At 54.3% G+C, this 12,051-nt stretch overlaps 2 protein-coding genes across 2 annotated transcripts in view; one reads left to right on the top strand and one right to left on the bottom strand.

The window, feature by feature from the left end:
* The window catches only part of CDC42BPB (CDC42 binding protein kinase beta), a 134,217-nt gene extending 132,347 nt beyond the window's left edge, over positions 1-1,870 (top strand). Inside the window, exon 37 of the mRNA XM_003799330.3 lies at positions 437-1,870. Within this exon, the coding sequence (XP_003799378.1) occupies positions 437-568 (132 nt within the window). The 3' untranslated portion in view covers positions 569-1,870. The remainder of the gene's footprint in view (positions 1-436) is intronic.
* A 2,834-nt stretch (positions 1,871-4,704) lies between these two features.
* On the bottom strand, positions 4,705-12,051 carry AMN (amnion associated transmembrane protein). Its single transcript, XM_023518850.1, has 12 exons — positions 12,009-12,051; positions 11,272-11,390; positions 11,138-11,182; positions 6,973-7,060; positions 6,576-6,793; positions 6,295-6,432; positions 6,034-6,142; positions 5,834-5,916; positions 5,440-5,602; positions 5,172-5,364; positions 5,004-5,097; positions 4,705-4,924 (listed from the first exon to the last, which is right to left on the bottom strand). Exons 1-12 carry the CDS (start codon positions 12,049-12,051, stop codon positions 4,826-4,828), a joined length of 1,392 nt encoding a protein of 463 aa, XP_023374618.1. The 3' UTR covers positions 4,705-4,825.

The following is a 12,051-nucleotide window of genomic DNA, read 5'->3' as shown; positions in this document are numbered from 1 at the left end:
CCAGCTACTTGGGAGGCTGAGGCAGGAGACTCGCTTGAGCCCAGGAGTTGGAGGTTGCTGTGAGCGTGATGCCATGGCACTCTACCCAGGGGGAGAGCTTGAGGCTCCGTCTCAAAAAAAAAAAAAAAAAGAAAAAAGAAAAGTGGTGTCCTGTTTGGACCACTTGGCTGTAAGTTGTCCGGTTTCTTCACTGCAGAGTTGCTCTTTCTCTTTTGTAATTACAATCACTAAGTCATTTGGGAGTAGAATTGGATGTTGGTTCATGACAATCACCAACAAGCTTAAGGAATAGAAATAAAATGTGTGTTCTGATTATAAGAAAGGAAAAAAGCAGTTGCTGCATCTACCCTTGAACAGACATTCATGTCTGACTGGGCAACGTGTGCCTGCTGAGCTCAGGACAATTGGTGTTCATGCTGCCTCCTTTGTTTAACAGCCTGATTCGGATTCCACCAAACACTCAACCCCATCGAACAGCTCAAACCCCAGCGGCCCACCAAGCCCCAACTCCCCCCACAGAAGCCAGCTCCCCCTGGAAGGCCTGGAGCAGCCGGCCTGCGACGCCTGAAGCCGCCAGCCCACCATGGGGCCATGGAGCTGGGGACAGCATCCAATGTCAGTGCCAAGACTGAGCTGACCCTCCAGTGTTGTCCAAGGAAATGTAGAATCAATTTGTAGATATGAAGATGAAGAAAATGTTTATTATAATAATGATCAGTTTTTATGCCACATTGTTTGTGGCAATTAGACCAGATCCATTTGTCTGCACAGCTGTGAGATGACACTATTCCATTTGCACATGAAGGACCACCACACAGCCTCTCTCCCACCCCTAACATCCCGAAAAGGCACGTGGGCTCTGCTGACACCAGCTCCCTCCACAGAAACCGTTAGAATGTGGCCTGCTTAGGAAGCAGACAGCTCGGGACATGGCCTCAGTGACTAGTCTTTTCCTATTTCCTGAAAACTGTTCCTAGACCTTAGGAAAGTAGTAGAGGGTTGTGTATCATTCCCAGTGTCACTAGAATTTTGAAGACAGAGAAAAGTGGGGCTTAGTTTGTGGCCTTTTTATTCAGTTAGCCATTGAATATTCAGCTGCAGAAGTCCTCCTGCTGACCACCTAGGTGTGGACAGAGGCCTGGGACCAATGACACCCTGTGTCTCCATGTGTTAGTTCAGTCTAGGTCACAACCATGAAGTGTCACCAGTATCTACTGTGAAGTCAGCTGTGCTGTTTTGCACTTGCTTCCATGACTTCTGCCTCCCCATAAAACTAGCCAGTGTTGTGGTACAGGCGGGCCCTATGGCCTGCTGGGCTGAGGAGGCCAGAGCCCCAAGGTGTGCCACACATCAGGCTCTGGGACACCCCAACCCCGCCCTACCCTACCCCGCATGGAGCCCCCGTGATTAGTAACCATATGGATCATGTAAAATCACCCAACACGCTCCGACACAATGGCCCCAGCCCACCGCGTGGTGACACCCTGCAAGTGCATTTAACCTCACCCTTTCTTGTATATGTTGAGTGATCAGGTTTGTGGCCCTGTCTCATTAAAGGCTTGTGATTAACTGTGGCAGCAGACACAGCTTGTCCCCAGCTCAGGACAGGTTTCCCATCCTTCCACTGGTCAATTGCTTGGCAGGGCTGTTCAGGATATGCACTTCCCTAAGTCGGCACTGAGTGACCTGGCACCACCCAGTACCTGCCTGCCCCACCTGCCCTCCTGGGCCATTTGCTGGGCAGGCACTTGCTGGGGGTTCTGGTTTTTACTTTTTTAATGTAAGTCTGAGTCTTTGTAATTATTGAATTGTGAGAACATTTTTGAACAATTTACCTGTCAATAAACCAGATGACGGCAGTTTTAAAGTTCTCAGTGGTTTGTCTGGATGTGATGATGGGTCACTATCAGTGTGTCTGGGCTCCCAAGAAGTGCTCCAAGCTGGAAATCCCTCCCCCAAAGCCACTGAGAGTGCCACGCTGTCTCCCTGTAACTCCTTGGGAGATCATGCAAATAGCCACTGGTATCTGCGAGACAGGAGTGAGGCCCTGGGTGGAAGGGTTTCCAGGGTGATACCTGTGCTGTGGTAGGCAGGGTCAGGCACAGGGGGACAGAGGGCCAGTCTGGCCAAGTGCTTCTGAGTTTTCAGGTCCCACCAAGAGACCTCAGCTGAAGACAAGGAGTAACCCAAGAGTTCGAATTTTAGCCTGAGAAGAGAGAAGCCCTCAGGGCATGGGCGGGGCAGCCCAAGGTAGGACAGGGAAAGTGCCTAGCAGGCTCACCTGCCCACACCCATGCAGAATGGCCTCTGCAGCAGCCTGAAGGGATAGGATGAGACAGGCCAGAGGCCAGGATGGGTGATCACAATGGGGTGGAGTACTTGGCCAGATGAAGGCAGTTCATCATTTGCCAAAGAGGGTGATGAAAAGAGAGAAGGGTGGCAGGAGGCTGCCTGTGACCCCACAGCTCTGTGCTACTCAGCACTGACAGTGCCTGCTACCAAAACTAGGAGCTCCCACGGAAGCATAGAGCTTCTTTGTGCACAGCCAGCACAACTTAATGTTGTCACCCAAGATGTGGTGCAAGGAAAGGAACATGGCAAATCTTAGGAGCATCAATCTGCTTCCATTTCCTGGGCAAGTCTGGCCTCATACCTGACTTCCCAGGGGACAGACAGCCTACAGCCTACCCATCTGCCCCCCCAAATGGGACTGAGGGGTGGGAGCAGCAATGGCTGCACAGACACAAACACTGCCAAAAACACTTGGCCGAAATACAGCAGCTAGAAAAACTGGAAAATGCACAGCAATGAGTGCTGGGTGGATGGATGGAAACCTGGGGCAGTAGGTGGCAGAGCTTTGGGGTCAGATAGCCTTCGCCCCCAGCTCCCGCCTTAAAGCCTGAAGTGACTGCTAAGTGCCTATAGTGGGTCTGAAATAGTGTGCAAGTGTTGCCCACTGTTTAATTATGAAATTTCAGCTCTTAGAGTAAATAATGAACTGTGGCATTCATACAAAATAGTATACAGCAGCAGTCCCCAACCTTTTTGGCCCCAGGGACTATATGTTGGTAAACAATTTTTCCCAGAGACCTGAGCGAGGGGGCTGGAGTGGGCATTAGATTCTCCTAAGGAGCAGGCAACCTAGATCCTAGATCTAATGCAGTTTACAGTAGGGTTCACACCTATGAGAATCTAATGGGGCCGCTGATGTGATAGGAGGCAGAGATTAGACAGTGATATGAGCAGGAGGGGCAGTTGTAAATACAAAGGAAGCTTTGCTCACTCACTTCCTGCTGTGTGGCCTGTTTACTAATAGGCTACAGACCCTAGTATCAGTCTGCAGCCTCCACACTGGGGCCCAAGCTATACAGTATCAAGAATGACAAATTCCAAACTGGGCACAGTAGTTGACACCTGTAAACCTAGCACTCTGGGAGGCTGAGGTGGGTGGATCACCTGAGCTCTAGAGTTTAAAACTAGCCTGAGCAAGAGTGAGACCCCCATCTCTACTATTAAAAAAAAAACACAGAGGGCAGTACCTGTGGCTCAAAGAGTAGGGCGCCAGCCCCATATACCGGAGGTGGCGGGTTCAAACCCAGCCCTAGCCAAAAAGAAAAAAACAGAAACAAACTAGCCAGGTGTTGTGTTGGGCACATGTAGTCCTAGGTACTCTGGAGGCTGAGACAAGAGAATCACTTGAGCCCAAGAGTTTGAGGTTACTGTGAGCTATGACACCATGGCACTCAACCCCAGGGCAACTGAGACTCCTATCTCAAAAAATAAACCATTCCAACCATACACATGAGCAAGTACCACAGACAGAGTGGCCATGGAGAGCACAATGCTCTCATCTGTTGACAGGAAGCTTTACAGTGGCTAGACAAATACCCTAGTCAGAAGTCTATAGAGATATGCCCAAGTGGAGCCCAGGCCACGACAGAGGGACCAGTAACTTCTCCAGACCCAGTGCTGGTTACACAGAAGTTCATGCTGTGCACATGGGCTTGCTGCCTATGTCTGTGTCAATACAGTGGTGTACATGTACATAATGTGACCTGTGACATGCCAGGTGGGTATCCTAATGGCACCCGGCCCCTAGATCAGAGCAGGGAGGGCAAGACCTGGCCTTGTAATGATAGACACCAGACCCCCTGGCTGTGAGAGGCTGCCTACCCAGCAGGACCCACCCGTCAGCACTCTGACATCTTCCATGCACTTTCCAGGCAGCTGTGTCCCAGTGCTCTCCTTGGTGCCTCTGTACAGGGGGTAGGTCCACCCTGTTCTTCCAGGACAGAATGTTGTGCAAGGCTGTTGGTGTCCACCTGGCTGGTCCTCTCCCTGTCTGAGCTCAGTGAAGCCAGGGCCTGAGCATCCTAGCACCATGATGAGGGATAGTGCAAAACACTCCACCTCCACCCTGCCTGGCCCCTCACTCAGCTCCTCCTCCTGCTGGCCTCTCCCACACCATCAGCAGGTTCTTTCCAGGCTATTCCTTCAGAGACAAGGGCAAGCAAGCAACATTTTTGGTTCTGGGTTCAAGTCACAGACCAGAGCTTCTGGCCACCCTGGACCTGGCTGCTTATTGGTCAGAACGAGCCACCCCCACAAGGGGTGGACAGACACACCCCTGTCCACCTTTGCCATCTCAGCTCCCAAGCAAGCAGCGCTGGCATGTCCAAACTGACAGCAGGTACAGAACATCTTTATTGGGCAAGGCCTGTCCTAGGCCTCCAGTGGGGGAGGAGGGAGTAGGTTAGGTGCCGGCAGGTGGGGTGAGGCAGGACAAGAGGCCTGGGCTGGGGGCTGTCAAGGGTCAGGTGGCAGCTCAGGCCTCGGCCTCGGCAAACAGTGGGTTAACGAAGTAACTGTGGCTGGTGGTGCCAGTGTCCAGTTTGGGGGCCAGGTTAGGTGGCCGCGCTGTGGTCTGCAGGGACACAGTGTCAAAGAGCTTCAGGACTCCTCGCCCTCCCCGGGAAGGAATCTCACCCACTCCGGGCCCTCACCTGCTCCTCAGAGGCCGCTGCATCGAACACCGGGTTGTGGAAGCCCTGGGGCACCCGGGCCAGCTCAGATGCCGCCTGGTCGCGCCAGCTCCACCTGGAGTGGGCACGTGGAGTTAACCCCTGGGGACAGCACCCCCACCGCGCGCGCGCCTGCCCCGCCTTGTGTACCTAAAGCTCCTGGCTCCGCGCAGCCACACCACCACTGCTAACAACGCCAACAGCGCCAGCAGCACCGCAGCCGACACTGAGCCGCCCACCAGCCCTGCGTGGGGCCCCGGCCGGTCCGGCCCGGTGAAGGAACCTCCCTCGGCGGGCGCGCCGGACTCCCGCAAGACCGCCGCCAGGACCCCAAGGGCCTCGCCTGCAACCGAGGAGCCTGCTCAGTCTCCAGCCGCAGAGGGTGGGTGGAGGCGGGGCGGACAGGGAGCGCGAGTACCGTGTTTGGCGACGTCTGCCAGGAGGGCCCGCGCCAGCCGCGCCGCGCCGCCGGTCGCGGGCCGGGTCTCCACAATCACAACCTGGATCTCTGTGTCTGCCTCGCGGAGATTGGACGACCGCAGCACCTTGGACACGGCCACTTGTAGCCCCTGGTACTGAGGCTGGGAGCGAGGTTGAGGGGGACATCATTGGCCCTGCACTCAGCCCCTCCAGCCTGCAGGGACGCCGGGGGCAGAGGCAAGTGGTGGACAGTGGGGGAAGAGTGTCATCGCCAAGGAGGCGGCGGAATGGGGTCCCGGAGACCTTGCAGTGGGGTGGCCGAGGCGGGGGCTGCCGAGATGGTGTGGCCCGGGTCGGGACACCCCTCCCGCTGCCTGCCGCAGCCCCATTACCAGGGCCAGAAAAGTGTCCAGCAGCCGCACCCGGTACCGCTCCAGGTCAAACGCTGGACCATGGGTCAGTGACACAATGGCTCCTGCAGCAAAAGTGCAGGGGTTAGCGCCATGGATCCGGGCTGGACAGGGAAACTGTCCAAAGCGAGTCAAGATCCGTCGGGCTGTCCCAGCAAGCAGGCGCCAGGCGAGATGCTCACCGCAGAGGTCGCAGCACTGCCCCTCAGGCCGGAGGGCGTCTTGGCAGGTGGCTGGGGGACAGCGGCCGCCCAGGGGCTGCAGCAGAGCTGCGCAGATCCACGGCTGAGCCTGGGGGGGCGAGGTCGCGGTGGTCAGCGCCGAGAAGGCGAGGGCGGACTTCAGCGAGAGAGGGCGATGCGCCCCAGGGAGGTGAGCCCGCCACTGTCCCGACCTGGCGCGGTTCTCTTCCCCGCCTCCGAACGTGCCGCGGCCGCTCTCACCTCGTGGTTGCCGCAGACGCACCCCGAAGGGTCGACGCAGGCCTCGGGCCCCAAACTCAGCTCGCCTGGACCGTGGAAGCGCAGGCGGCCTGCGCGGGACGCCAGGAAAGCGGCCAGGTCCTCGTTGCGTGTGAACGTCTGTGGTGGCCGGCTCACAGCGGAGCCACCCCAAGGAGAGACATTATCCGAATGTTCAGAACCCACCTGTGCAGACTAGGAGGGATGTGGGGGTGCTGGGGATGCGCCCGGCTGGTACCCTCTGGAGTCTCCCTCCTGCTCACCTGGCCCAGAGCCGAGATGCTGCGGACGCGCACGGGGCTGGCTCCCGGGCCGAGTCCCACGCGGAAGGAGGCGTTGGGCGGGAAGAAGACGTCGTCGTGGCGGCAGGGCACGCGCTCTGCGTCCACGGAGAAGAGGCCGAGCACCTCGTCCGCAGAGCTCCACAGATGCGGGTCATGCCAGAAGAAGCGGTCCGGGTCGCGGAAGAGGGCGGGGGCGCCTGGGCGGCCTTAAGACCCTAAGCGACGCCGGGCGCGGCCCCGCCCGCCCCTTGACACGCCCTCCCCAGGGCTGGCTTTGGGCTCGCACTCCCGTCTAGGTCTCCGAACACGCTGTCTTCCCAGTCCCCGCCCGGACGCGCCCAGGGCCCGACCCTCCTAGCTCCGCTCCCGGCCCCACCTGAGCTACAGTCCAGTCGCGAGCTCGCCTCTGAAGCACTGAATCCGGCTCCCGAGGCTAGGATGAGTTCCCCATCCAGCGGCAAGACCTACAAGATGAAAGACAAAACAAGAAAAACTGTCGTCCCATTTTACTAATAAAGCAGTTGCAAAAATAGCTAAAATATTAGCTAATTAGAGCCAATAGTGTATTTTTTAAATGCTGTACAAAACCAAGAGTGAGCCCAACCTTAAACTATAGACGCTAGGTGGTAACGATGTGTGAGGGTGGGTTCATCAGTTGTAAAAAATGCACCTTTTTGGTAGAGGAGGCTATGTACTGGGGGAGGGAGGATAATATGGGAAACTTCTGTATCTTCTGGCCAGTTTTGCTATGAACCTAAAATGCTCTAAAAAATAAAGTCTTACAATTTCTTTAAAAAATTTTTAAGTAGGGTTCAAGTCCCAAGAATTCAGGAACTGAAGATTGGGGGCTACGTCAACCGGACCACCACCGGATATATAAAGGTGTTCCAGCAGGTGGCAGTGGAGGGTCTTGGGCCAGCAAAATCAACATACTGTGACAGAGGGAAGTCCAGTGTCTTGAGGAAGTGTTACATTTTGTGTAGAGGGGTCAGCTGTGTTGCTGAGGCTGGTCTTGAATTCCTGGCCTCAAGGGACCTGCCACCTGGCCTTCCAAAGGACCAAGATTACAGGCTGTAGGTTTTTGGTATATAAACTGAGATACTGCACCCGGCCCTACAAGAGGTACTTTGACCTGAACTCCTGGCCTCAAGTATCCTCTCTTCTCAACCTCCAAAGTACTAGGGTTATAGGAATGAACCACCGAACCTCGTCTATTCATGTTTTTTTTAAGAGCTGTTAGCAAACTAGCAATAGAATAGAATTTCCAGGGTAATAAAGTTTATATACCAAAAACCTACAGCAAACATATTCAATGGAGAAACTTAGATTTCCTTTTTAACATTGGAATGAGACAAGGATGCCCATTTTCATCACTTTTGTTTAACATAGAAGTAGAGTTCCTACACAATGCTACAAGGAAAGAAAAAGAAGCAAAATGAATGAAGACTGGAAAGGAAGAGGAGCAACTGTCATTACTTACAAAAATAACCAGTAGAGAATATAATTTTTAAATATGGGCAAAATACATGGTAGTAACCAAACTTATAATGTTTTTATGAATTAACTAAAATTATACAAGATCTCTATGGGGAACATTTTAAGACTATAAGAAAGGACATGGATGATCTGAAATACTTGGAGCCCTGCTCTTGAATGGATGACTTGACAGTAAAAAGCTGTTTCACTCCAATCAAAATGCCAGGGGGTTTTGTGGTGGTGGTAGCAGGGGTTCCATGGTTAACCTATTCTACAATTATTCTGCAATAATCAAACCCACAAAGAACCTTGGAATGGAAGAGTAAAGGAGGGGCATAGATACTGAGACAACCCACAGAGCCCTGCGTTCACAGACTAGGAGCCGCACAGAGTGGCAAAGCCCCACAGGGCAGGCTGGTGGTTTGAAGGAGGTAGTTAGAAACCAGTGCATTCTGAGGGGAGAACTAAGGCTGGCTCCCTAGCTAGTGTCATATGGTGTGACATGTGCCCTGCATATGCATAGCTGATTAAGTTGTGACCAAGGAACAAAGAAGGGATTCTTTTTTTTTTTTTGAGACAGAGCCTCAAGCTATCTCCCTGGGTAGAGTGCCATGGCATTACAGCTCACAGCAACCTCCAACTCCTGGGCTCAAGCGAGTCTCTTGCCTCTGCCTCCCAAGTAGCTGGGACCACGGGTGCCCGCCACAACGCCCGGCTATTTTTTGGTTGCAACCGTCGTTGTTTGGCGGGTCTGAGTTGGGGATTCGAACCCGCCACCTTAGGTGTACATGGCTGGCGCCTTAGCCGGTTGAGCTATAGGCACCGAGCCAAGAAGGGATTCTTAAACAAAACACCAAAGACAGATATATAAGGCATTGGGTTTTGCATTTGGTAGGTTAAAGTGAGGCCTTCTATTTAGACCAGGGCACCTGCAGGCAAGTCACAGTATCCCAAACCAACAATAGATTGATGGATACAAAATAGGAGACTCCCCTCCACAAGAAAGCTAGGCAGAGGGTAGAAATGAGAAGGAGAAGGTAAGGAAAAGGCAAATCCTAGGGATGGAAGCTCCAAACCAGGGAACACAAAATACTGCTGTGCTTGGCCTGTTACTCTGCATACCATCCGGACAGATGGATGACGCTAGAGGCTGAGTGGTGGAAGTGTGGCAGGGGCAGGGGGCAGGTCTAGCAGTAGGCAACACTGAGTTAAATTTGACTCTGTAGCAGGGATGGGGGGGGCACTGCCATTGCCCTTGGGTTGTTTCCACCCACAGGGCACTGAAGGGCAGCTGGTGAGATGAGGAGGGCACCCCTGAGCCCATGCATAGGAGTTGCAGACCAGGTAGGGAACAGGAGTCCTACCCCAGTTACCCAGAAAAGAAGGAAGGGCTCCCACCTAAGCGGCTGGGTATGGACACCTGGGTCACCCGGAGAACACTGAGCAATGAATAAACACAAACAATGAATGAATGAAGAAGGAAGAATGTTGCACTCTCAAAGCTCTTCCAAAGGAGATCATCAAAGTGACCAAGTGGGTGGAGAGTGAGAATGGCCTCCAGGCCCCAGCAACCCCCACCCTACTCCTCTGCCAGAAGGAGCCACCAGCTCCCACGCCCCCTCTCCTGGTGCAGGGTTGCCCAGGTTACATGCATGCTGTACTTCCTCACTTTAGTTTTCGTATTGGAGGGAGGAGGGATGGGCATTCCCCCTGCGACCTACAGGGTCCCAGGGAAACCCAGCCTCTGCTCGAACCCCCACCTCCCCAGCGCTATCTATACTTGTGGGCTCCCAGAGCTAATGCTGCTTTGAAAAACCAAAAGTAACCCACAGAGCAGCCCTCAGAATGGAAAATAGGTCTGAAGTCCCTGAGCCTGCATCCCAGGACACTGGGTCAGGCCAGGGGCAAGTGGGCCGCTTCCACCCACCTCAGAAGCCATACAGAGCCAGAGCCTCACCCCAGCTGGCCTGTGGCCTTCACTAAAGGGGTAGCTGATGCTAACAAGTACACAGGTGACAGGACAATGACCCAGCCACTCAAGAAGGAGTTTCACCTTAAAGGATGCAATGCTTTAACCCAGGAGTTTGCAGGGCCACACAGCCTCCCTCACAACTACCTGACTCTAGCCTTTTTTTGTTTGTTTGTTTTGTTTTGTTTTTGTTTTGTTTTTGTCTTGGAGACAGTCTCACTCTGTTTTCCAGGCTAGAGTGCCATGGTATCAGCCTAGCTCACAGCAACCTCAAACTCCTGGGTTCAAGCGATCTTCCTGCCTCAGCTTCCAGAGTAGCTGTGACTACAGGCACCTGCCACAACACCTGGCTTGTTTTTCTATTTTTAGTAGAGATGGGGTCTCACTCTTCCTGAGGCTGGTCTCAAACTCCTGAGCTCAAGGGATCCTCCCACCTTGGCCTCCCCAGAGTGCTAGGATTATAGGCACTGTGCTGCCCTGGTAATGTGACAGGGGCCACAGATACTGAAGACTGAATGGCCTGGACTAGTGAGCTGATAAAACTATATTTTATGGGCACTGAAATAGAATTTCATATACTTTTCCCAATGCCACAAAATATTTTTCTCCACCATTTAAAAATGTAAAAACCTTAGCTGTACCCTTAGCTCTATCCAGCCACAGGGACTGCACTTGGCCTTGGATTGCTTAAGCAGAGGCATCGGCCTCTTTTTCTGGGCCCACTGGAGACTGCAGTGCATGGAGACACCTAACACAAGTGCAGGATGCCAACGCATTCCCCACACTCCCGCGGCCCTAGAACCCCTCCTTTCCTCCTAATCCCTGAAAACTAGGGCACAGGCTAAAAGCGGGGTTTCAAGTACCTGGACAGAGACAGCCTTGTGGGGGAGTACAGGGAGAAGGGTCCCCAGGGAGAACCTTAGATCAGACAGACTCAGGGGCTCAGGATTAGGGCTGTGGGAACAGGAGATTCCTACCACTCTCCAAGGGCAGAGCCTGGCCCCTTCTGTGCAACCCCACCCCCCTGAAGCTGTGCCCACCTCATAGGTGGTCTCGAGGCACAACAGTGGAGAAAGGAGCTTCTGGGGTGCCTTACCATGTCCGAGATGGGGTAACCTTCTTGTACCAGGACCGACACCATCTACAGGAAGAAGCCGCATCAGCACCGGTTGCTAGAGAATCCCACCCCAGGCCGGACCACGCAGGACCCCAGTGGGGCCTCTGAGGCACCTTATCAGGTGGGAACTCGACTGCACTGCCCGCACACGGGGTCCGATTCTGATTCCAGTTGGCGGCGGCATCAAAGTTGGTGTTGGGAATCCAGAGTTTGTAGGCAGCCAGGGTCAGTGCTGGGGAGGAGGTGACTGAATGCCTGCCCTGTTCTCTCCCAAAGTTCCTCTCCCCCAGGGAGGACAACCCACTGAGAGAAGCACAGCAGCCTGGTGGGCAGGTCACATCCTGGGAGCATATGGGGTCCCTGGGCGCCTCAAGGCAGACCCTGAGGGAGCCCCGCCACAACAGAGCCTGCTCAAATGTGCCCCCCTGCAAGATGCCTACCTGGATTCCCTCCCTGCCCCACCCCCAGTTTCCCCTGGGCTGGAGCAGAGGATGGGACGGTCAGGGGATGGAGGAGAAAGGGCAGCGCAGGCCTGTTCCTCTGCCTTGAAATCAGGAGGGTTTCCTGGAGGAGTCTGACCAAGTCCAGCAAAGAAGGGGCTGGCGGGCGGTCTATGTCCTGAGGAAGCCTCAAGGAGCTCAGGGCAGGGCACAGGTACTCACTAACCAGGAGACTGAGGCGTCTGCAGAGCCCCACAGACTCCCATGCACAACACAATAGCTACAGCTACTCTGAGAGGATCTAAAGCCTGTGTTGCCTCCTACTTTGCCTGGGCTGGGCTGGGCCCGAGCTCGCCTGAGGAGCAGGGATTCATCTCCCCCCAACCCCTCACTGCCCACCCCTGGCTTACTGTAGAGCTGCAGCCACAGCAGCACTTGGCCCAAAGCGCCCAT

Source organism: Otolemur garnettii, unplaced genomic scaffold (assembly GCF_000181295.1).
Source record: "Otolemur garnettii isolate 467f Iridium unplaced genomic scaffold, OtoGar3 scaffold00149, whole genome shotgun sequence".
Taxonomy (NCBI): Eukaryota; Metazoa; Chordata; class Mammalia; order Primates; family Galagidae; genus Otolemur; species Otolemur garnettii.
The sequence above is the reverse complement of the archived record's forward strand: the minus strand, read 5'-3'. Positions and strand labels throughout refer to the sequence as shown.